The sequence below is a fragment of the Buteo buteo genome, chromosome 4 (genome assembly GCF_964188355.1).
Source record: "Buteo buteo chromosome 4, bButBut1.hap1.1, whole genome shotgun sequence".
NCBI classification, from domain to species: domain Eukaryota; kingdom Metazoa; phylum Chordata; class Aves; order Accipitriformes; family Accipitridae; genus Buteo; species Buteo buteo.
Window position 1 is genome coordinate 53,231,073 of NC_134174.1, and position 23,758 is coordinate 53,254,830.

Below are 23,758 nucleotides of genomic sequence, written 5' to 3' on the forward strand. Positions count from 1 at the left end.
TCAATGACAGCAAGAAAGTCACACAAGAATTTATGGTATAATATTATCATACAGCTAACTGCTGATGATGATTCAGAGGCAGGATGAAGAATAAATCAGATATACTTTAATCAAACAATTGGAAGTAAGGAGGAAGGTCTGTTTTGAACTTCCAAAAGGAAGATCAGCAGTAGCTGCCTGTTGAAACAGATTTAAGGCTACAGCATGTCAGAACCTGAAGAGCTCACTTATGGGGGACTAAAGAAATGAAATCTGGTATATCAGTACAGTGGCACCATCCCAGTATTCCACAGCTCTTGATATTTAGATTAAATATAAACAGAATTAATATGGATGGCAGCTCCATTACCTAGCAGAAATATATTTGCATACATAATTCTGGAACAAAGCACTGAAATATGGGCACTGAGGGGCCAAAGGAGATTTGGAAGATTTGTTGCATTCAATTATGTCACTCCTAGTTAGAATATGTACACCTCATCACAGCATAAACACAGCCAAAGGGTAATATATAAGCCAAAAAAGTTAAGCTAATATCTTAGAAGACATAATAAATCTTGTCTTATACTGTCTGAGGCACTGTCAGCTGCATCTGTCATATGATGTGAAAGCATTTTGGAATCATTTCCCAGAGTACAAATCATCAAATCCAAGAAGGTGTAAAAATTAGATCAGTCTCAAGGAACAGAATCACAACTCACTGGCTGCAGTAATTTCAGGAGCTGTGTGAAGTTTTAGATGTCATTAGTAACTTGAAATTCAATTCCTATTCACTGAAATATACATCCTGACTGCAATCAGAGTAAAAGTCTTCTTTTCTACATTATCAAGAGGCTTACAATTTTTTGTGATTTCTGTATGTGTGCATGTTTTCAAAACAATACTAGATGATGCTACTAATTAATTTTTTCTTAATTCAAGAATCCTGTCGGTTGTCCTGTTCTAAAATAGACTGCACAAAACCAGCAAGTCCCCTGAAGTGTGTTTGCATTATCCCTGAAAGCTCAGGCAGTTCTCATCCTTCATTTTAGTGAAGTATTTAAACACACCTTTACCCTACTCAGTTTAGATACATGCATCACATCATTTGGTTAAACATCCTATGCCAGTTTGGGCCTAGAGCTGATTTTTCAGCTCTAATTCCATTTTTTCAAACTGAATTAAGACTTACAAGACTGAGTGAAACACACTGTGTTATTTTGTTTCACCTGGTATTTGTGCTTGTAAACAGTATAAGAAAATCTCATCTCTGTACTTCACAGAAGGTGCATGAAAAGATTTATGTCCTTTGCTCCTTCCGGTGGACTCATGGCTCTCCCTACTGGTTTTGATAACAGCCTGCAAAGATCCTTCTGTACTTCATCTCTGCTAACATAACACAGGAGAGCTCCAATTACCACAATCAACAATTGCGTAAATCAACACATATGTATATATCTTTATATGGTTCTTTCAGTAATCTAAACCACACTTGATGGCTCTGAAACCAGTTCCATGTTTAAGAACTTGTCATCTTTTCGTTGCTACAGTTATATACACTGATGTTACAATTCAATTAAAACACAATTCAGAGGTATCAGTAGCAATGGAAAGGTGACTTATTGTATTTTAAACATGTTTAAAGAGTTTGATTCTAGGAAGTTTTTATGAACTTCCAAGGGGAAAGAAGTTAGAAGGTGTTAGAAAAGTACCAGGTGGCATTAGTTTGCAGTCAACAAACAATCACCAGTTCTTACACCAGAGGCAAATTGAGATCCCAGCTCAAATAATTACTATCAGGATTATGTCATTAGATGAGATTTCCAAGATTAAGGAACAAATCATACTATGAATGGCAGGGAACAGTTCCTATTGATTGAGATTGTGGTTGTATTTCTTCACAAAATAATCACCGACCTGACAAGAGTAATGGTACTCTTGGCTTTGGTTTGGTAAGGAGGACAGACTCTACGAAAGAGAGTCATAACTTTTGACATAGCAATCATGAACTGATTTACTTCAGATGAAAGGGGAATTTAGACTTGTCCATTACTATGTCTCTAATTTCCAAAGGACAGACTTTTGAAAATAAAAAAATAAAGTAACTAGCGAAGAACTACTAAAGTACATGAACTGGAATGCAGGATGGCCCCATTTGTTAAGTCAATGGTAGAAAGGCAATTTAAAACCCAAATAATAAAAATGGAAGCTAGACTAAATGGCTCAATAACCAAATCTTAAATCTTGAAGAAAAGAATTCAATTTTTTAAAAGATCAAACAAGTAGAGTGTATTGGGTCTGGCTGAGATGGAGTTAATACTCCCCACAGCAGCCCTCATAGCACTGTGCCCTGCATCAGTAGCTAGAAAGGTGTTGATAGCACACCAGGGTTTTGGCTACTGCTGAGCAGTGCTGGCACAGCATCAAGGCTGTCTCCCCAACATTTTTGCCCTCCCCTCAATGGCAGGCTGGGGCAGGGCAAGATCTTGGGAGGGGACACAATCAGGACAGCTGACCTAAACTAACCAAACAGATACTCCATACCATATGACGTCAGCTCAGATATAAAAGCTAAGTAAAGGGAGACAGAGGGGGGAGTGATAGAGCGGCTTTGGTGGGCACCTGGCATCCAACCAGGGTCAACCCACCACATAGAGATACTATAATGTAAAGGAAAAGGTCAGCAAAAAGACAGCAAGCATAGAGGGACAATGAGAATTACCAAAAATTAAGTTAAACTTGGAAAGGATACTTAAACAAGGTGCAAAAGACACTTTAACAATAGTACTATATTATAAGTAAGAAATGTAGAAAGAGTAGATATTGCCTAAATATATCCCATTACTACTATTTTCTATTCTGTTCAGTAAGGTTGGTCATTCGGATTATAGCTATTTATGGGAAGAGCATACACTAAATTCTGGAAATTATCTTTCCCAAGACCACGTACAGTATAACAGCTGATCTACAGAACTAGTTAAAAATCAAAAAAATACCTGGGCAACTAGATGCCTTCTAGGCTAATTCCACTCACATGAAAACACTAGTATAAATATTAATGGTTTTCTCCTGCTTACGTAGCATCACGTTAGATATATACGAAAAATCAATAAATAATTTTCCATGTCTAGAAAACTAGTGATCTTTTTACATGATTGCATGATACATCTTCAACGGATGCATACTGGAGTTTTTTCCCCCATTTCTTATTTGCCAATTTTTTTCCCCATTTTTCTTTCTTTCAAAACTCACTCAGTTACTGCATTAAATCCGAGGCCAGACTAACAGGTCTACAGTTAACAGAATCATCTTTTTTTCCACTGTCACATGGACATAACATCCATAAAAGCGTGAAGAACCTGGCATTAAGTGCATTTATTGTAAGACACTAAGATAATGGACAGGATAGAAAAGAGCGGAGTGAGACATTACTGGTGTTCTGCAGAAACTGTCTTGTGACTGATTGTATTTAGTGGTTTCACTAATGACTCTGGCTGAGAAATGTAAGTATATGAAAATGAAATCTCGTAATAACAAAACCAAGGATTGGTCAATATTAAGAGAACTATCATACAAGAACAGGTGAACGTTCTTGAAAACGAGAGGTCTAGTAATTTCATTAAATAATATTATTCAAAGTGAAAAGTGTAACAAGAATGTCACTTGAGAATTAAACTTAAGAAAGGTCTAATTCAGATTTCTGCTATAAACTGGGGCCTCAGAAGGAAAACAATACAGAAAGCCCTGGATCTACACCCACTTGGAAATGAAAGTTAGCCCCATCTTGAGGAAAATGTAAATATTTACTTAGGACACACAAAAAGACTAGATGCAAGAAAATACAGTGTTAATGATAGTGTAGAGGGAACTGGTGAGACTTTCTTCTATCTACATGCTCAGAAAAGATTCACCGACACTGGGACAGGTACACAGGTTACTAGAATAAGCAGGGATATGGCAAATCTGTTTTACAAAAGGAAACTGATTTGATCAGCCTGATAACTGCAGGTGTTCAGCATGCATATTACGTCTTTTTCTGACATCTGTGGTATCAGTGAAGGATGTGGAGATATACGGCCATATTCTTTCCTGGTCTTCAGAGGAAAGGGATAGTACAGCCAAACACTGTCGCAGAATGAATGTTGTACCCTCACTGTGAATGAATTTCCAGTGTTCCTTACCATCACAAGATTGAAGTTCAGTGTTTAACCTCTAATTAGCTTTTAAGATGGAGTCTGGAAAATTTAAGAATGGAACCTTAAGACATGCTTTCCTGAGAGAGCAGAGATTTGAACAGTTTCTGTTGAGGTCGTTCCTAGCATCTAGAAGCACCTTCTATTTAGTAAGGTGACTTCACCATTTTGAAATAAACATACCCCCTCTGGTAATCTGGCTATATAGTCACAGTCATGTTCACTGTGCACAACAAAAGGAGACCCAGCAACCCTCAACAGATGAGTTGGGCTTGCCCGATTTGGCAATTCATCTGAGATGAGTAAAAAGAGATGCAGTCTGCACCTGTTCACCAACATGCTATCAAGGCTCTTCCCATCATCTATTCTCACTTGTTTTCATCAGAGAATATTTGGCATAGTTACTCTCATTAATGTGATCAATAAGCATGCCAGATTTCAGCCTTTTACCTGGTGTCATCTTGACCTCTTGGCAGATCTTTCTAGAAAGATTTGCCTGTTTTTCCAAGGAAATGCCAGAACTAGCTGGAGAGGAAGGAAATAAACTATGAGATAAGTAACACACTATGATGCAGTATAGGAATTTATTTCATTTTCGGGAACGAAGGCAGATGTGAATAAAGATACAGAGCTCTCCTGGGTCTGGCCAAATGTCCATTTAAACCAGCACCCTTCCTGTGAATTGTCCCTTTCCCAGCCAGGAAAGTCACAGCCAACTTACTCATTCCCAGTATTTGCCTATGCTGTACCACACCTTTGGCCATTCCTTTTCATCCTTCTCTGAACCTTTTCTAGTTTTGGTCATCTTTTTGAGATGAGCAGACTGGAACTGCCAACAGTATTAAAAATGCAGGTTCTTTGCTTTTTTCCCATAGTACAATGGATGTTCTCCAGTCTGTTCTCTCTTCCTTTAATAATACTCTCTAATTTTTTTTCTAAATGATACTGAGCACTGAGCAGATGTTTTCATGGCATTATCCACTATAATCTCAAAACATCTTTCCTGTGATTTAATGGTTAGCCCAGAACAGATTGGTTTTTCTCCTTTGCATCACTTAATATTTATCTACACTAAATTTCATCTGCCATTTTACTGCCCAGTCATGGAGTCCTGCACATTACTTCTGTCCTTCTTTAAAATCAACCCTTGCCTCTAATTCTCTGGTTAACTTAGTATCTACTACCAAACTTTGTCATTGCACATTTTATCTCTTCTTCCAGGTCATCTGATTCTCCCTAAAACTGAACAGCCTGGGTATACTATCATAATCTCATGTTTTCTGAGTGCTCTTTCTAGAATAGCCTGATAATCTATTGATCACACAGGCTCTCTGGCATGCTTATGGATATGCAAGTTGATTGCTTTGCTCCCTAGAGCATATTCCAGTGCAGTTGCATATGATAAACTAATGACTCAGAAAGTACTATGACAAATAAAGTGTACAACACAACACCTTAAACAGACAGTCTAAAATTGATTCTTCTGTAGCAATTTGAACTACCCTGATGTTCTAAATTTACTTGATACTTCATACATTTTTTTCTCAGTATATGCTTACTTTTTTATGTAATACATTTCAGGAAAAAAAAAAGTTATAAAATTCTAATTGATATGTAATGGATAGAAAGAGCAATGTATCCTTTTTAACCAGTATAAGTCTCATTTGTGTGCTTGACCTTTAATTGTTTCCGAGACACGCAAACAGAAATGCATTCAAACAGAAATGTCATGTTCAGCCTCTTTTCAATGTGAAAATGAAATTTAATTCTTTGCAGTTCTGAAAGGTTTTACAATTACAAATAGAAACAACATTTTTAAAATATCAAGTCATCACAATCAAAGGCTCAGGATAAGGGGTTTTTTTACTACAAAACCTATAATTTTCTTATAATGAAAGTTTATTGCTGACTGTACTCAGGTAAGCCATGTGACAGTTTGGATTTCTCCTGTTTTAAACGAAAGTGGTATTATACTCACAGTTTGTGAAGACTGTTAAGTCCAACAAACATTTCTGGTGTTAGACAACCAATTCTGTTATTTGAAAGATCCCTGAAACAAACAAAAAAATGTGAAACATTAGGTCTATCTTATTCATATACACACCTACATAATCACATATAGCCTCTTTATTTTTAACATTTAAGGAGTTAGAGACAAACAAGAAATAAAACCTATTTCTGTAATGTAACATAACTGAATTAAATAGATGTAACAACTTTTATATCAATATTATTGAGAAATATTCCACAACTAAACATACTATATTGCAACTTATACTAATTACATTAAAATGTGATTTTATATATGTAGCAAATAAAAACCCCAAAATTATTTCCAATATAAAGAATTTTCTTTATCAAAGTTACTAGCACCTGTTTGTTTACTTACAAAAAATACTATGCATTTTGTTGCATGGAAAAGTCAGCCAAAATTGACATTTTTTTACTGTTTACTAATGTCTCATCTCATTGACAGCATCCTTTCTTACTGAAGCAATCACAGAAACCAGAGGGCAATTAATTTTTGAGCTAGTAAGAAGGTCAGTCTTGATAAGCACTTGGCAAGCTCTTTTAAAAGCAATACTGTGGCTGTCAGACCACAAATAGTACAAGGCATTGTGTTTCATAACTTGTCTGCAAAAAGGTGAATGGATGTGTTCTATACAAGTCATACATACAACATAATGTATACAATACTTGTAGGAAGGAGACAAAAATAGTTATGAAAAATTATGTGTGATAACAACATGAATATTGCCACCTGATGCATTCTGAATTAGTGTTTTATTTTTACATATTTGGTTTTCAACTTGGACTCAAATTTTCCTGCTTACCAAGTTTGTTTTTCTTAAATAATTGCAGTAATGTAAGGATTTTAAGTGATTATGCATCCATTAAATTGTTAAAATTGGTCTGACTATTTTTGTTTTAGAACCAGTGGTAGTCTTCCAATTCTTTTGTTACATTGTGCGGATTCCCTATCTTTCTATTGTTACATGAGAACACTAAAGTAATCAAACAGGAGACTGAAGGTTGTAGTTTGACAAATCCAGTTATTGCTTTCATGGAGACATATCCAATTTGCTAGAATGTGAAGGCAATTTCTTTAGAATGCATTACAAAGTCTTCTTCTATCAGACAAAGAATATATTGTTGTACAATTAAATGATGAAATATCACATTAGAATGAAAATATTTCTTAAATGCTTATCAGGGATATTAAGTAGGCAACAGCTGAGAAAATAGTGTGGATAACAATATAGTACAATAATTGCGTATTAGCATTATTCTTTAAGTTCTCCTAATGCAAGCTACATAGAAAATCTAAAAACGCAAGTTTAAGACAAACAAACATACAGTCATATATATATCTACATATCTTTCTATTAGAAGAGGTAAATAGTAAACAAGAACCTACCCAGAATTCTCGGTTGGGTAATGTTTACTTCTGCCTAAGCAAAGTCTGAACACATATGGAAGAAATGCATCACTATGTGGGGCATAATTTGAGTAGCAAAAGTAACTTTCATCTAAACTAATCAAAACAAGTGCATATTTCTCTAAGTGTAGCACACAGTAAAATGGTATTTTTAACAAAGTGAAAGGCTACATACCCTTTTCTCAAAGTTTACTTCAATGAGTGTTATTTTCACAATAAGATATATAGCAGTGGCTGAAATGTCTGTATTGTAAAACATGTTTTCTAAAACAACATTAAGCAAAAACAAAAGACAGCTTGCTGCACATTCCTCCAGACTAATACATGTTATATTAGACATAATTCAATTCATAATGTACAAAGCTGGTGTTCCTTTTCAGGAGTAAGACATTTAACTTACTAATGCTGACTTGTAAAATTGATGTCAGAGAAAACAAAACTCTCCTCTGTTGAATAACCAAGTGCCATAATTTTAGTGCTTCATAAATTTTCAATTTTCATCAATTTTGTGCGTACCTTTTTGAGTAAACCCTTGAAATAATTCAGTTTGTCATTCAAACACAAATTATAACAGTTCTCCAAATCATTCACAGAAAACAGTTTGATGTTGACAGCCTGCAGTTTGTCTGACTTGCCATAGCTGTATCTCTTGCAGTTGCCCATATCACATCAGCTTCTGCTTTTCACAGCACCATTTATATTTTACTTGTGAAATAAGAAGATATGAATGTAAAGTACAGTCTTAAAGTAATTACTGTATTCAGCATTCAACAGGAGTTTACACTATTTATTCCTTTTGCTGAACTGTCAGCTACCCAACTGTTGCACAGGGAAGGAGTGCAGAGATTTTCTTGTTTACCATGAAACTACACGGATATATCCCAAACACATGGCAGTCTAGTAATGAATCAATTCCCTGTCTCTAGATTCCTCCCATTGTTACTTGTTCATATCAGCATCAAGGTTTGTTTTGAGATCTAGCATGATAAATCTCAACGTTGCCATTCCTAGTTTGCTGAAGAGTCTTTTCTTTCCACTTTTCCTGACACCTAAGGACTCCCTCTTCTTTGACCTAAGGTTCCACCTGCACCGTCTGCAGCTGTGCAGCCCAGGACTTGCACAGGTTTCCTGCTTTTCCCACAAGAGGTCAGAGTTGTGTTATTACAGTATGCGGCCAAAGCAACAATTAGCACTCATTTTGATCATTTCATTGTTTTGTTATTGTTATTGTTTTCCTTTGTATTAAAAATGTACATGCTGCTCCAGCTTCAGCATTATTATGTCATTGGTTTTCTACCCAAACGTACTAAAACTTAGTGGTTGGTGTTAGAAAATATTGCTACCTGTATGGTCAGAGATGGAAATCTTTTACTTAGGTTGTGCAATGTACCCTGTATGTAGCAGTTAGGGAATTTAACCTCAGAGCAAGAAAGCAGAAGGATTTGCAAATTTCTTTTTCTGTGGATTTGCATTCCTCCTCATCTAAATCCTCCCATCTCATGAAAATTATCCCTGTTTTCTCATAGGTTTCCTCAGCACACATAAGACAGCACACATGATGGCTTGGCAGATTGCTGGCATGTGCTGATGGCCTGGTTAGCCAGTACATGGACATTTGGATGCTGTCACTTGGAAAATTATAATTAAAAAAGGGTCCATCTCACTTTTCCTTTAGGCTGAGTAGAAATAAGGAGGGTCTGTAGTCCTTGTTAATTAAAAGGAAAAAGGGCCACTTGTAGGATCTTAGTAACTTAGATATTTTTACCCTCTACAAATGTAGTTTAAAAATCAGCCAGTGCTTTCAAAAGTACTATGAGAACATTTTCAGAGAGAGGAATGCAAGAATGATGGACAGGGAATATATTGCATAAGTCTTGTTTCCTTAGAAAACTGTGCTAAAAATAAAAAATATCAAGCAGAGTCAATGTGAAAGGTATGAAAATAGTAGACAAGTTCTAAAGCATGACAAAGTTTCCTTTCTAAGAATTTGTTTTGTAGACCTGGTCTGTGATAAAAGTAAAGTAGACCTTACATAATGAAAGAACTTAGCGTAGCACAAAGGATTGTTTACACATATTTAAACCACTTAGTTTTATTTCTGATTAATGTCTATAGTGATATATTGGCTGTTAAATCCTTAATTAGGCGTGGTTTTTAACTTTGTAGATGTACTTATTAGGACATTTATTGGAGAGCAAACATAATTTTAAATGGGAAAAGGTAAAAAAGAAGGGGAAAATGGAAAAAAAGAAGGGAAAGAAGAACAAAAAGGCATGGTAAATTTAAAAAGCACAGTGTGCAATCTTGTATTTTACAGCCAGTGTCCTTATGTGATTATTGCTTGGTGGCATATCTCAGTTGCCCAAGGATAGAAATGTCGATACAAACACAATTTTCAGAATAATTCAAATGGAATTAATACTTACAGGCGCTTCAGTTCTGAAAGTCCATGGAAGGCCCCTGGCTCAATTGTGCTGATCAAATTATTCTTCAGATCTCTAGAGAGACATAATAGGAGGAGCAATTAATTATCACTTTACCTACTGTACTACTGTTATACATGAGAAGTGTGAAATACAATGCAATTCTAACCTTTATTTGTCTTAGCTAAAACCAAGAATTTCATTTAAATAGTAACATCAAAAACATTACATCATTTGCAGTTTAGAAAAACATATTTTTCCAAGTAAGATGGTTAAGATTAGATGTTAAAAAAAAAATCTGCTTGTTTTAATTCTTCTCCTATTTATATTTTTCATAACAAGCTTACCAGCCATTCTTGCCCCAGGAAAAATGTTTTAATCAATGAGTGAATAAAATAATCAGTCAGCAAAGCAAGAGTTTTTCAGTTTGCTTATTCATTGTGCTGTGCATTTTACACTTAATAAATTTCTCGTCTCCACCTAATGTAGGCAAAGCAGCTGGCATGTGAGACATAAATAGATAGGTCAGGTTTCTGTCCTGAAATACAAGCGATTTCTCATATTTGGCAGATAGGTGCTTCATTTTGCACTTGGTGACAATCCAGAGGATTGGTTGTTGCGCAAATAAAGAATATTTCACTGGCATTAGTAATCTCATCTGCTCTTGGCACAGCGCTTGGGGCCATGACACTGCTCTCAGCTCAGTCCCCACAGAGATTTACTACTGAATTGTCTCAAGACTCTTGTCATGTGAACCCTGAGGAAATGCCTTCAGTGCAATTAGATAAGCAGGCCTAGGAGATAAATGCTGTAAATTCTTGTAGAGTCAGTGTTCATCTTCTGACAATTTGCAATTCATAGGGAATGACCGGTGCACAGTAATATCAGTGTTGTTTCTCAGACTGACCACTTCCAGGATATTACAGCACATACACTGCTTGACTCTGCCAAAGTATGGATGTATCAAGAGCCACATGAGTCATCTTATTTATGACTTTTTATTTTACTGCAAATAAAATGCACGCTAGGTGAAATCCTAGTTCCACTAGCTGTGATTGCCCTCAATAGGGCAAGACTTCATCCCAAATGTTTAGCTCACAGTAGGATATATTTTAATTTCAAAGTCAAAACCATAAATAAATATTTCTGTATTTTAGTAGTAATTTTTGCAGATCTTTTGAATACAGTTCCAAAAATCTGTATGTCACACCCATTTCATTTTAGTGATGATGTTGATGAGTGATCTGTCCCTAACAAAGATGTCAGTGAGACTCAGTTCAGCTTTCAGCTTGCAACATGCAACACTGAGAGTCACAATGATAAGACATTCCGATTACTTATGTACAAGATGTTTTGTCTTACATATAAGAAATGCAGAACTATCAAGTGCACAGCAGACCAAGACTGCAATTTTGATGGAAAAAAAAAATGCTGGAATATCAGCTCAGTTTAGAAAATATAGATATTCAGTTGCTTAAGTTGTAAAATCTTAACTGTAAACAAGATTCAAGATAATCACTTAGCATTTGTTAAAGTCTACTCAGCTCAAAGTTTATGCTGCATAATCAGCAAGGTATGACACACAGGTATGACACATGGCAATGTCATGTGTCCAGTAGTTTTAGATTACCATTTCTTCTTTGTTCCAGCTTGCTCTACATAGTGCTTTCATCATGACTATGTGTTGCACTTGATCTTGTGACATTACCAAAAAAAAGCAAAGGACCAGGAGAAAGGCAGGAAAATTGAAATCAAACAATAGGCTATGCTTTGAGTCTTTTTAAAATGTAAGTATTGCAAAGCATACAGGTTTACTTACTAGGAGCACCTGTGATTAAGTAACTTAACTGAAGTTACAAGCATTCATAAAGCTATGAAATATATTAGAAATTATTTTAGCCACGCGTGTCTGAAAATCAGTGGTTTAGTTTCTTACTGTTTTTATCTTAGCTTGTTTTAGATATTTCAAAGTTCTTTTTTTTTTAGTTGCTTTTTTCACTAATAAACCATTAGCTGTTCATTATGCAAATAAACTTGATAAAATGTGCTAATCTCAGTCCAGCACAAATACAGTGGATATTACAAGAACATATTAAAAAAGCACCAACTATTTCAGCTGTCCAGTACTGATGTAACTTTCAAACTGTGATGCATGACTGTATGCATATATAGTTACTTCAAGCATACACATTACATGGCACAGGTCATTCCTATTTGCCCAACCCACAATGGCAGTCCCTCATTCGTTGCTAGGCTAGTAAAAAGCATAAAACCCAGAAGTGCTTCCTTTTCCCTACTACTGTGCAGTACAAAGATAAGTATGCCTGTACAGCTTGGGAAAGGGAGTGAGTCAGAGCCCAGGAAATTCCCCACAGTCTCACGAAAACAGCAAAATGAGCCAGAGACGAAGGGAGAAAAGGTGGCACCCAGGAGGGGAGAAAAAAAAGGAAAGTGTTCAGGAGACAGGTAAAGGCACCAGAAAGGGGAAGAGCTTGGGCAAGGACCTTGGTGGTGATTTGAGCGTTCATAAGAAAGCTGCACAGTCTATGGCTAATTTTAGGCCTAGGTCTATGCTCTTTCCTTTCTCCTGGAAATCACATAAGAAAAAGAATGGCAGAAACACAGAGGTCAAGGTTGGTATTTGCACTGATTCTTATCTGGCAAAGCACACAACCACCTCAGGGACAACAGAGAGGAATTATGGGCTACAGCCCTCCTCCTGTGGGTATTGGGCCCTTCTCCCTGTTCCCTAATCCAGGCAAAGCAGTTTTCTTCCTTGCTTTGTCCCCTTCCCTTCTACTGGATTTGGCTGCAAGTGACAGTAGCTGATTTAATCACAAATGAAATACAGGCGGTGATGTTTGTTATCATGAAAACACTCTCTAAGAACTGGAAGAAGCTTTGGGTTTTTTTTACATTTTGTGGTCAAACATTTTCATCTTAGTTCCCTGGTAGCAGCAGCAGCTACTAGATTCATCTTTCTTCTGCCTTCATCTGCTCAAGAACTTGTGACAATTCCTTTAAATCTGAATTTTCCACACCTTCTCATAAACAAAACTGTTCATACAAAACTTCTGCAGTGTCTTCTCCAGAGTCCCATCAATTTGCAAAGACAAATCAATATGTTTGGTAAAAGTTAATCTACATGAGTGTATTTTCCTTTGATGTTTTAGGATTTTTGCTGTGTGGGTGAGCCAAAGCCTCATTTTTTTTTTAACCTTCAAATATTCAATACTGAACAGTTTGGTCTATTCTGGTTCTGTTCACATCAAACATCAGGGCTTAGCTTTCTCTAGACAGCACTACTGGCAATATCTTCATGAATGAAATGTAGATCTTTTTGCTTGTACAGTATGTTAGATATGTAACTACTCAGGTTGAAGGAAGTTCTTTAACTTGCAGAAGTGATGTGAACTTCTGTGTTCTTAAACTTCAAAGACAAACAAAAAAATCAAGACAAAACCCCCAACCCGATACTATAAATCCTTTGGATCTATGCTGATTTATCTGAGGCTTTATACAGGACACATTTGAAAACCACTTAGAGACATAGTTCAGAGTAAATATCCACATTTTAAGCAGGGGAAACTGACAGTTTAAATCATTAATCTTTATACCAATTACACACATTCTGTGTTAACTGACAACTCATCTAAATGCTCTGCAAGTTGTAATTAGGTGAAGCGATCATGTCTTATAGCCAACAGTGGTAAAGGCTCACAACATATATAAAAGAGTCAGTATGAGTGGCAAACTGTTGGCAGGTGAGTTTTAATGCAAGTCAAAATAACCAAGTAGACAAAAGGTCTTCTATTTACTGAAATCCTCTATGTTCTAGTTTATGGAAACTCTGCTCTGTTTCCCCATAGCTTGTAACCACATAGGAAAAACCAGCATAATCCTAAACTATCATCTACAGGAAGAAAAAAGACAGTTTAATGTTAGTAGAAGGCAGACCATTTCAAGGAAAAGTGTCCATCACTTGCTCTGTCCCAAACAAGACATCTGGTCTCCTTATTTTGGAAATTACACTTAAATTAGGTAGGTCATTTTAGTAAGGATATTCTCAGAAAATTGTAGATGATTATACTACCCACAATCCTGGCACTTTCTTAGTAATTAGTATTATTCCATAGTGTTTCCATACAATTCTGGCCTAACAAAAAAGGTGTTTTCTTTCTTGTCATCTTTGAAGACTAAAATGTGATTAAAATAAATAAATAAAATTATCACAACTGTTAATCACTTACAATTCTTACTTCTACATTAGGAGAATCTATTTGCTTGCCTCCCACTTGTATTTTTTACAAAATTATTTTTATTAAAATATTAAATCAGCTCTCCCATTTTGTAATTTAACAAAGAGTTTGTAATATTGAAGTCTTATAGCAATCAGTATCAACTTTCACTGAGCTAAATAAGGAAACCAAAGTAAATTTGGTTGTATGTTTACATTTTTTCCCCAAGAGCTACTGCTGAGGTTTGGCAAAAGGTCACGATCCAAGGCATGCCAAACAGCAGCCCAGCCTGGGCCACACACATGCACACATACCATGCAAGTGATTTTATCATTAACCAAAAGTAAGAGAAAAGGGAAAGAACCCCAGTATCATAATATTGAATGACCACAGCATGACCCAGTTAAAGTCCAAACAGAAAGCATTTTCTAACTAACAGTTATGGTTTTGCATCATTTCTGATGCAGCATTCTAACTTTAAAGTATCTATTCTGAATCTGAATGACGTGTCATTAGTGGTGTGGGTGTATATATCTAGTGGCGTGACCTGAAAATAAATCAAAACCGAGTGCCTTGTACAAGTACAGATAGATGGAAGCTACATGAAGTTAGCTGTAGTCATAACAACTGCAGCACTTATATCAAGGCTGCACAGCTGCACAAAAATAAAATACTACAATATTTATTGAAAGATGTTTCTCCTAATTTTATTACAGTTGGTAGATATACTTGCTGCATGGTACTCTGATCTTAACTAGACCTGAATAGGTAAAAGAACAATATAGAATGGACTGTGTTATCATTAAAAACCAATATCAAATGGTTACAGTAAATTAACAGAGGAGAGTTTCCTTTTCACTTACAAGTCTGAACTTACATAAATTCCATACAATAACCATTAAGCACTGTCTTCCTACATGTATGTAGATAATTTGTTTGTGTACACAAATAATAGTCCCACAGGTAAAAACACTTGAGGATTCTTTCACTAATTATCACTAGCTGCTAGGAGTTTATCATCTTACACGTTAATCTTTGAGCTGACTTTTACTTACTAAAGACATTTAAGAGGAGTTACCTCAACAAAAACAGCTGACATCTTAAGGAGGGGAAATCTGTGTTTGAAATATTCACTTCCTGATGGCTTAGCTGAGAGGTAAATGAAACAAGGGGAAGAGGCTTCTAATGGGACTTTACAAGAACATGTAATAGCTACTCCAGGCCTCTCAGCTATTAGACATCATCTGTGGCCAAATCCCTGATTATCTAAATGTGTTCTTGAGATTCTTGATGCTTCAAGTTCACACTATGCACTTACGCAGTATAAAACACAGTGGGAAAAATCGCTAAATATACACACTCCATTAACAAAAGAATCAATTTATCTCAAACTACATTCTGACATTTGGGGCATTTTGTACCAACTTCTATGCCTTCAGACACTGCAGATTCTTCCCACAACTTACAATATATGTACTGTAGATATTTTGAATACATATTCATAACAAGAATGTTCAACTAATTCTAGTACTCCGTTCAAATTCCTGACATGGATATATCTTTCATAAAAAATTATAGGTTGTACCAAGAGAACATCTGTGTTTAGAAAGCTGTCATTATGGTGCTGCAAACTTTCCAAAAAAGCTCTGAGAAGAGCAATCAGTTGTTGAGCAGATGCCAAATACCAGTGAAATATGACTGACTTTCCACATTTTGCATATTACTATGAAACAACAACAGAAAAAAAAAAAAGAAAGGTCACATCTTCCACTCCTTTCTCATGCAAAAGATTCCACCTAAACTAAATGGCACCTTAGCCCAAGCAATGAATGCAGGCTCAGGACCCTTGAAGAAGATTCACTTTTAAAAAATCATTATGATCACGGTGGTAGGAAAGAGGCATAGTCAAGGATGAAAGACAACATTTAGCACCTATCCTGCAATCATGATAGTGACTGTGAGGGTTAGCAGTCCTGGATACAGGAACAAAGAATTAAGGTGACATTGGTAACGTGTTTGAAGACATTTCAAACACACCCATCTGTACAGTACCTATTAGGACTCATTATTATACTTTGGTGGCCTGGATATTATCAAAACTTATTTTCACCTCTGTTGTTGGCAAATGAATTGTTGGTCACACACTGTAGACCAAGAAACAGGCAGGTTAAGCAATAATCATTACCTCGGATCATCCTCAATAATTAAAGTGCTCTCATGAAACTCCAGAGCTCTTGTTTGGGGATTTTTTTATGATGAGAGTGGATATTTAATCTACTTTCCAGAATCAGAAAAGTTATGGTTGCGTTGCAGTTAAGTTTCAAGACATAAGGATAAATCTTTTTATAGATTATTCCTACAAAATAATAAACATCAACATGCACATAAACATGGACAATAATTGTCCAATAATTGTCTGCCTTTGCAGACACAGAGGCTACAGGTCTTTTGTTTGTTTAGCATGTTGGTTATGCATTTTCCTTTAATTTTCTTTTTAATCCAAGCCATTATTGGTTGGATTACCTAAAACAATAGACTCTAAGGACTGGACAAAAAAATAACTGATGCCCATTCAAGGTAGCAATGAATGATTGGAAGTTTCAAACCAGTCACTTGATGGCAATAATGACATATAGAACAATAGAAAGGTCATCACATTTTTGTTTTTTTAATTTAAGGACGACAACTCATTCACATCAAATGTGCTGTGGTAATTTGGCAGTTATTCATTATTTAGGAACTTGCCTAAAAATGTTAAACAAAGTGCCAATAATGGCAGCTGAAACAAAACAGACACAAGCTTTACGGCCCTTTGCTTGCTCAAGTATCCCACGGAATGTTACAATGTATTTCATTTTAATGGTAATAATCATAGATCAGGAATATAAGGCTCAGAGTATTTTAACTGAAGGAGCAGTATGTCAAATAAGGAAAAGCGAGTAAAAAGCTTAGTAAAGCAGGATAGACTTTCATTGCAAATTTTTTGTTGATACATTTTTCTACATGTCTATATTAGAAAATAACATTTTAAAAGATTGATTTATCCAGTACAAACTCTAGGTTCATTCTAAATATAGCATTAACAAATCAGAATCTGGGATGAGGATGCAAAGATGTTTGGTACTTACCTTCACTTCAGCATTTTGTTATTGATTGCTCAAAATGAAATGCATTTTCTAATAAAGAAAAATTATCTATGCTTTCCAGATTTGTTTTCTTTGGCCTGTTTTCAAGAAAAAAATATTCAGCAAAATATTCAAATTCCAAACATACACAACTGTTCCTATACATGTTTTCTTTTCCTGGAAAATGCCACAAAACCAGAGATATATGGTAGGGTCATGTTAGGTCTGAAAGTTATTGGCTGTGTAGGTGTGAAAGCACATGCTGGGCAGTCGTGACCTGGGGAGTCGAGACAGAGTGGCCATGTTCCCCAGCAGAAGGAGTCCCGTGGATCAGTTCCATGGGGCTAAAACCAGACTGAAAGGTCAGAAGCAATAAATGCCGAGGGAAGTGCATAAAGTGGATTTCAGTCTCCACAGCTTTGCAAGTCAGATCTGTGGTGCCAGCAGAAAATACATCCATAAGTGCCAGCAATCATGCCCTGATGTACAGCGATAGATCTCGCCTAACATTGGTTACGATAGCAGAGCTCGTGTCTATCTGCAACTATGTAGAGACGTGATGAACACAGAAACCTTTGGTGGCTGGAAAAAGCCAGAGGCTTCCTTAATTTCTACACCCACTGGGACTTCTCTGTGTGTTCATGTCTAGAAGGCAGTTCAGCACGGGTTAGGTTTCTTGACACGTGCTCTACTCCTTTTGAAAAAAGGCTAACCGTTGGGAGAAAAAGAAGGAAAGAAAAAAAAAAAGAAAGAAAAAAATCAGTTCTGAGCAGAATTCCAATCTGTGAGAAAACTGTTTGCAAAGAAACTGAAAAAGTAGGGAATAAAGTATTCTGAACTTTTATTTTTAAATGAAGTGCACAGACCAAACAAAGTGTAAACCAGACACTTAGAAAGCGAATAAAAAGTACTTTCTGCTGAGAAAGGTTTAAACTCCACTGTAGTAATTGTTATCACATGTTCTAAGATTGCACTTATTTCCCTGTTACAAATTTTCAGAAATGCGTATTCAACATTCTTAGGTTAAATTTCAAACTCTGGAGTCACAGTTTAACAGCATAATTACAATTTTGAAAATGAAATATCAGAAATTTATCCAGTGTTTTCAGAAATGCATCTGAAGTAATTTTCCATAGTAAAGTAGAGAGATTTGCATTTTTACACCAAATTATCAGAGGTATCAGGTTAATGAAAACATGTTTAGTTAGCTATGAGAACCATAAGATATACAAACCATTGTATCATGGAGTTTGGGGTGTTTGGGTTTTTTTTAAAGGAAATGTTTGATTCTTTTTCTGTTACTGAACCAATATTGACTTGGAAGAATATAGGCAATTCTTTATTGAATTTTAGTTTGAACTTCAGAGAAATATTTTCTTCCATGGCTTAAAACATCCAAAGAAAAGAAGAAAAAATTCCACCCTGAGCTGTAAAGGAAAGATAAGTACCTGCAGATGGCCCACAGATTAGCTTAGAGTAGTTTTGAGCCAAAAATAAGATGGTTTACTACTCAGTGTAAATCCATAAAATATGAATTATCTTTGCTATAATGTTTATTTTATTGTAGTGTTTTCATGAGACAGAAGTAGAACACTTCTAAAAATAAGGTGATTCAATTACACAAAGTCAAGGAGGGACTCCATCTTTCTACCTGCTTACTATTTCTATGCAATCTCATTAAAAAAGTAAGAATCTTAATTAACGATATCACAAAGAACATAGTCATTGATTATATACTGAATCCCGAGGAACCTGAAGTCATTATTTAGCTTGTGATGGGAGATGGACAAGACACACTGCAATAATCTTCCCCCATCTCCAGGAACGAATATACTCAAAGCCATTCTTCCTATTTACCTGGGAACGTGGCAATGCCCAGATACATTCCAGCATCACTTAGAGCAAGAAGCCTTTTCCAGAAAAGGTGGGGAAACAAATTAAAAATAGAGACCATTTGAACATTTAATTCAGCCAGTGTTAGAGGGAACATCAATTACATAGAAATCCTGTCAATTTAAACTGTCAATAAGAAGTGGTTTAAGGATAAGAGGGGAGAATTGTCTATAAGCAGTTTAGCTCAGAGGAATTAAATGTGGCTGAAAGGCTGGTCTGGGAATACTTCCCCAGAATCCTCTGTTTTATATAAACTGGGGCTTTGGTAATAACTTAGACAAATTTAAGTACTTTAAAAAAAACAAACCATGTGTGCCAATAAGAGGGCATGCAGAATTGTCTTCTGCAGAAATCAGGGTTAATGAGTATCCTCTTCAACTACTCCAAAGAATTTCCTTGAGTATTTTTCACTGCACAGTTTTTACATTTGCACTATCCTGCAGGTACTTACCAGAAATTTTAAAATACTTTTTGCTAAAATTTGATATGAAATATGCATGAATGATAGAGCAGACTAGAAGGCTGAAAAGTAAGGAGACCAGAGGATCTATATGAATGTACAATTTCTACATATTCTTTAAGCTCATTGCCATATACTTTATATGTTATACAACACATATATTGGGAGACTTTTCAGGTAAAAGTTATTTTAAACAAACTAATGAATTGTATTTCTTCTACCTTGGAAGTGCCAAACTGATTAATTTCAAGCCAAAACCTATTCTATTGTAAATAATAAGAAGCTGGCACATACTTTACAACTTGTGCCTGTTGGTCCCACTTGAAATGTTCTTTTTCAATGATTTCCATACTTTGTTGTTTTTTTCCTAGTGTTTTAGAAAAAATTACAGATTTTTTGAAATAAATTTTCTTTTGTTTACATAAATGTCTCAGTTATTCAGCCCTAAAATATACAAAGATTATTAAAAAAAACCAAGGAAAATCAACACAGCCGTAACAACACACAATAGTAGCTGGGGCCACAGGAACACCCACAGGTCTTCAAGCCCTGAAAATATACCAAAAAATGGAGGAAACAGGAAAGGAAACATAAAAAAAGTATGCAGGGAAAGCAGCAGTATGTTATTGTTGGAGATAATTACTGCTGAATGCTGTTAGTATGTTTTGTTCAGTTAGATATCGCTTCCTTTTCTATCCTTCTCACCACACAGAGTAACAAAACTTCTTTTCCCAGCTTGTTTTTTCATACCTTCCTTCATGACACCTCTTATTCTACCTTCTTCACATTGCCTCTCCCTCAGCCCCTCAGAAATGCTGCTTTGTTTCCACAGTCTTCCTACGTAAGACTAGGGACCCAGCTATTCTCTCCCACAAATAATTCAGTTTATTCGTCAAAACCCCATTCAGGCATGAAGGGGGCAGAAAAGCCCCCAGGTGTTTTGGGGAGCCACAACCCAATTTCTCTGCTGTCGTGGTTTAACCCCAGCCGGCAGCTCAGCCCCACGCAGCCGCTCGCTCACTCACCCCCACATCGGGATGGGGAAGAGAATCGCAAGGGTAAAAGTGAGAAAACTCGTGGGTGGAGATAAAGACAGTTTAATAGGTAAAGCAAAAGCCACGCACGCAAGCAAAGCAAACCAAGGAATTCATTCGCCACTTCCTGTGGGCAGGCAGGTGTTCAGCCATCTCCAGGACAGCAGGGCTCCAGCACGCGTAACAGTTACTTGGGAAGACAAACGCCATCACTCTGAACATCCCCCCCCAGTCCTCCTTCTTCACCCAGCTTTACGTGCTGAGCATGATGTCATATGGTCTGGAATATCCCTTGGGTCAGTTGGGGTCAGCTGTCCCAGCTGTGTCCCCCCCCAATTCCTTGTGCCCCCCAGCCTCCTCGCTGGTGGGGTGGGGTGAGGAGCAGAAAAGCCCTTGGCTCTGGGTAAGCACTGCTCAGCAGTAACTGAAACATCCCTGCCTTACCAACACTGTTTCCAGCACAAATCCAAAACGTAACCCCACACTTGTTACTATGAAGAAAATAAACTATCCCAGCCAAAACCAGCACACCAGTTGTGCCATGCTGGTTTCCTAACGGGTTATTTTATTTTCAGTTAGTTGTGGAAGTGAATTAAGGACTGTATTTCTCAGTAAAGCGCACATGCTATATTGAGAATAAAAGCGTACAGAAAAGGGATTAATCAGCAATGGATATCTCACTTTAAAGCTCAGAATCATGCCCATATATGATAAATCCTAATACAACTATTTCCCTACCATAAAAACTGTTAAAACCTTCCAGTGCTGCTAGAGCTAGAAGTATTAAGGAAGAAACTTTGGTGGCAGCAAAGGTGCTTTATGGTGGTTATTTTAACACATGTATTTATAAATCTGCACTTGATACATCTTGAAGGATGACAGCATCTGACACAAATCATGTGTTATCTTAATGACATCATTATATAAAACGTCAGATGAGTTTATCATTGTGGTGGGTTGACCTTGGCTGACTGCACATCAGACTAACTGAACTATTTGTGGTCCCAATGGGAAACAGGAGCCTAGATGCTCATAAATTCAATTCAGTGACTTCCTGAAATACAGCTAAACTTCACGTTACATAAATTTAAAAAGCAAAAAAAATATTGTCCATGATTTAAACAGCTCTATAAACTAAGATTACAAGTTAGTTTATTTTATATTCCTGTCATTTATGACTACTAATACTGACTTTTTATATAGAACAACTTATATAATTTTTCTAATGTGCAATGCCCTGATAAATCTATTAATGACTGTGCTATAGCAAAAATAATCTTAGTGTCTAATCAACCAGTTTGTTTAGCTATACAAGTAACAATTTATTCTGCAACAAAATGATGACTTAACAGCCTGTGTCCAGACAAAACTCATAAATACTGCAAAGTGTTTTTACACACCTGCATTTTAAAAGGTGTATAAAAATAATTCTTTATAATAATAACTCTTATATCTAATAAATGTATCTAAATGAGCAGATTATTAGACTATTCTAGGTCAGGAATACAGTTAAAGTTGACCCTGAGGAACTGGTATTGTATTTAATTGTACAGGTGCTTTGCACTGACTGAAAACACAGGAAAGATACTTTTCGTTCTGACTTGACAGCAAAAGTGATCTGCAAATTATGACCTTTCATTCCTGCCTATGGTTGTCTAATACAACTTTCATTCTGTTTCTAAACAATTCACTCACTTTTAACCACTAGTGATTTTCCCTATACTTATTTCTCTTCGCTTACATTGCCATCCACTGAATTTCAAGCAGAAATTCCTGGGTTTTGTCATGTTCTGCACATTATGTATTCACGCAACAACAAAACTGTAATAATTTTGAAGATTTTTTTTTTTCCCATTAAAATATTTTCCTGGGATTATATTTAATAAAAATAGATGTCTTATATTCATTCTTCCCACTTTGAAACATTTTTATCTTTTACACCTGAAAAGATACATACCGTACATTTTGCCCTTTTTAAAAGTGATGAACCCAGTACCTACACATAAAACACATCACAGTACTAGACTGTGATCTAAATGCTTTTTAGCCAAAAATAAAAAAAGCTTTTAATATTTTTATCCAGTGAAACAAACCATTGAATTGCAGATTATGACCATCACTTGCAAACATCATTCTTACTAAACAAATCTAATAGTCTTAATCTTTTCTATAGTCCTGTTATGAACTGCTTAGATACTAGGATAAATAATGTAATATAAATGATTATATAAAGGCAAAAATATCTTGATTATATGAGAGACATAAGGAGCACAAAGATAATGACCATTGCACCAGTAAAATAGGACAGCATGGAGAACTCTTCCCAGTATTCCAATCACATACTACATCCAATTTTAATAATTATTTAAGTACCGATCAAGTCAAATTAGACCTTGTATTCCAAACGTTTCCTGCATCTCTTCATGAAGGAAACTTTCAGAGATGAGGCTTTACTAGTCCTTCATAAACTAAGCTTTATATTACCACACATCAGTAGGACTACACTTTTCTTATTCTTTTAAAATCTCAGATAATATGACCAACAGAATAACATCCAACTATGGAAAATCTGGAAAGCACTGTAACGTTTAGTATTTTATGTTGAATATATATTCTTTTATTTGTTGAAATTATATTATTTTACTTGAAAAAAATATTTACCATTTATTATGCAGTTTGCATCGCAGTACATAAACCTCTCAACCGGTCTTCTGCAAAAGCATCTTTCCTCAATGGCTACTTCACTTGTCAAGAAAACAAAACCTGACTCTGGACCCTTCTGTCTCTCTCTCATTCAAAACCACTAAAATATTTCTTCCTTTAGAAGACATTTATTAATGGGGAAAGAATGCTGTTTCAAACTAGCATTTCCTTTCTAAGTTGCCACTTTTTTCAAGTGATCTCAAACCTTCTCAGCTGAAACCCTACTAACAACTCTGTGCTTCTTGCTGATTTCAATTCCAGGTAATTGTAA

The 23,758-nt window shown here is 35.9% G+C and overlaps 1 protein-coding gene across 1 annotated transcript in view; it reads right to left on the minus strand.

The window, feature by feature from the left end:
* Positions 1 to 23,758, minus strand: part of LOC142030257 (adhesion G protein-coupled receptor A3-like) — a 289,857-nt gene that overhangs the window by 177,747 nt on the left and 88,352 nt on the right. Inside the window, exons 3-4 of the mRNA XM_075026136.1 lie at positions 10,038 to 10,109; positions 6,151 to 6,222 (exon numbers count right to left, since the gene is read on the minus strand). Coding sequence (XP_074882237.1) covers positions 6,151 to 6,222; positions 10,038 to 10,109 — 144 coding nt within the window. The remainder of the gene's footprint in view (positions 1 to 6,150; positions 6,223 to 10,037; positions 10,110 to 23,758) is intronic.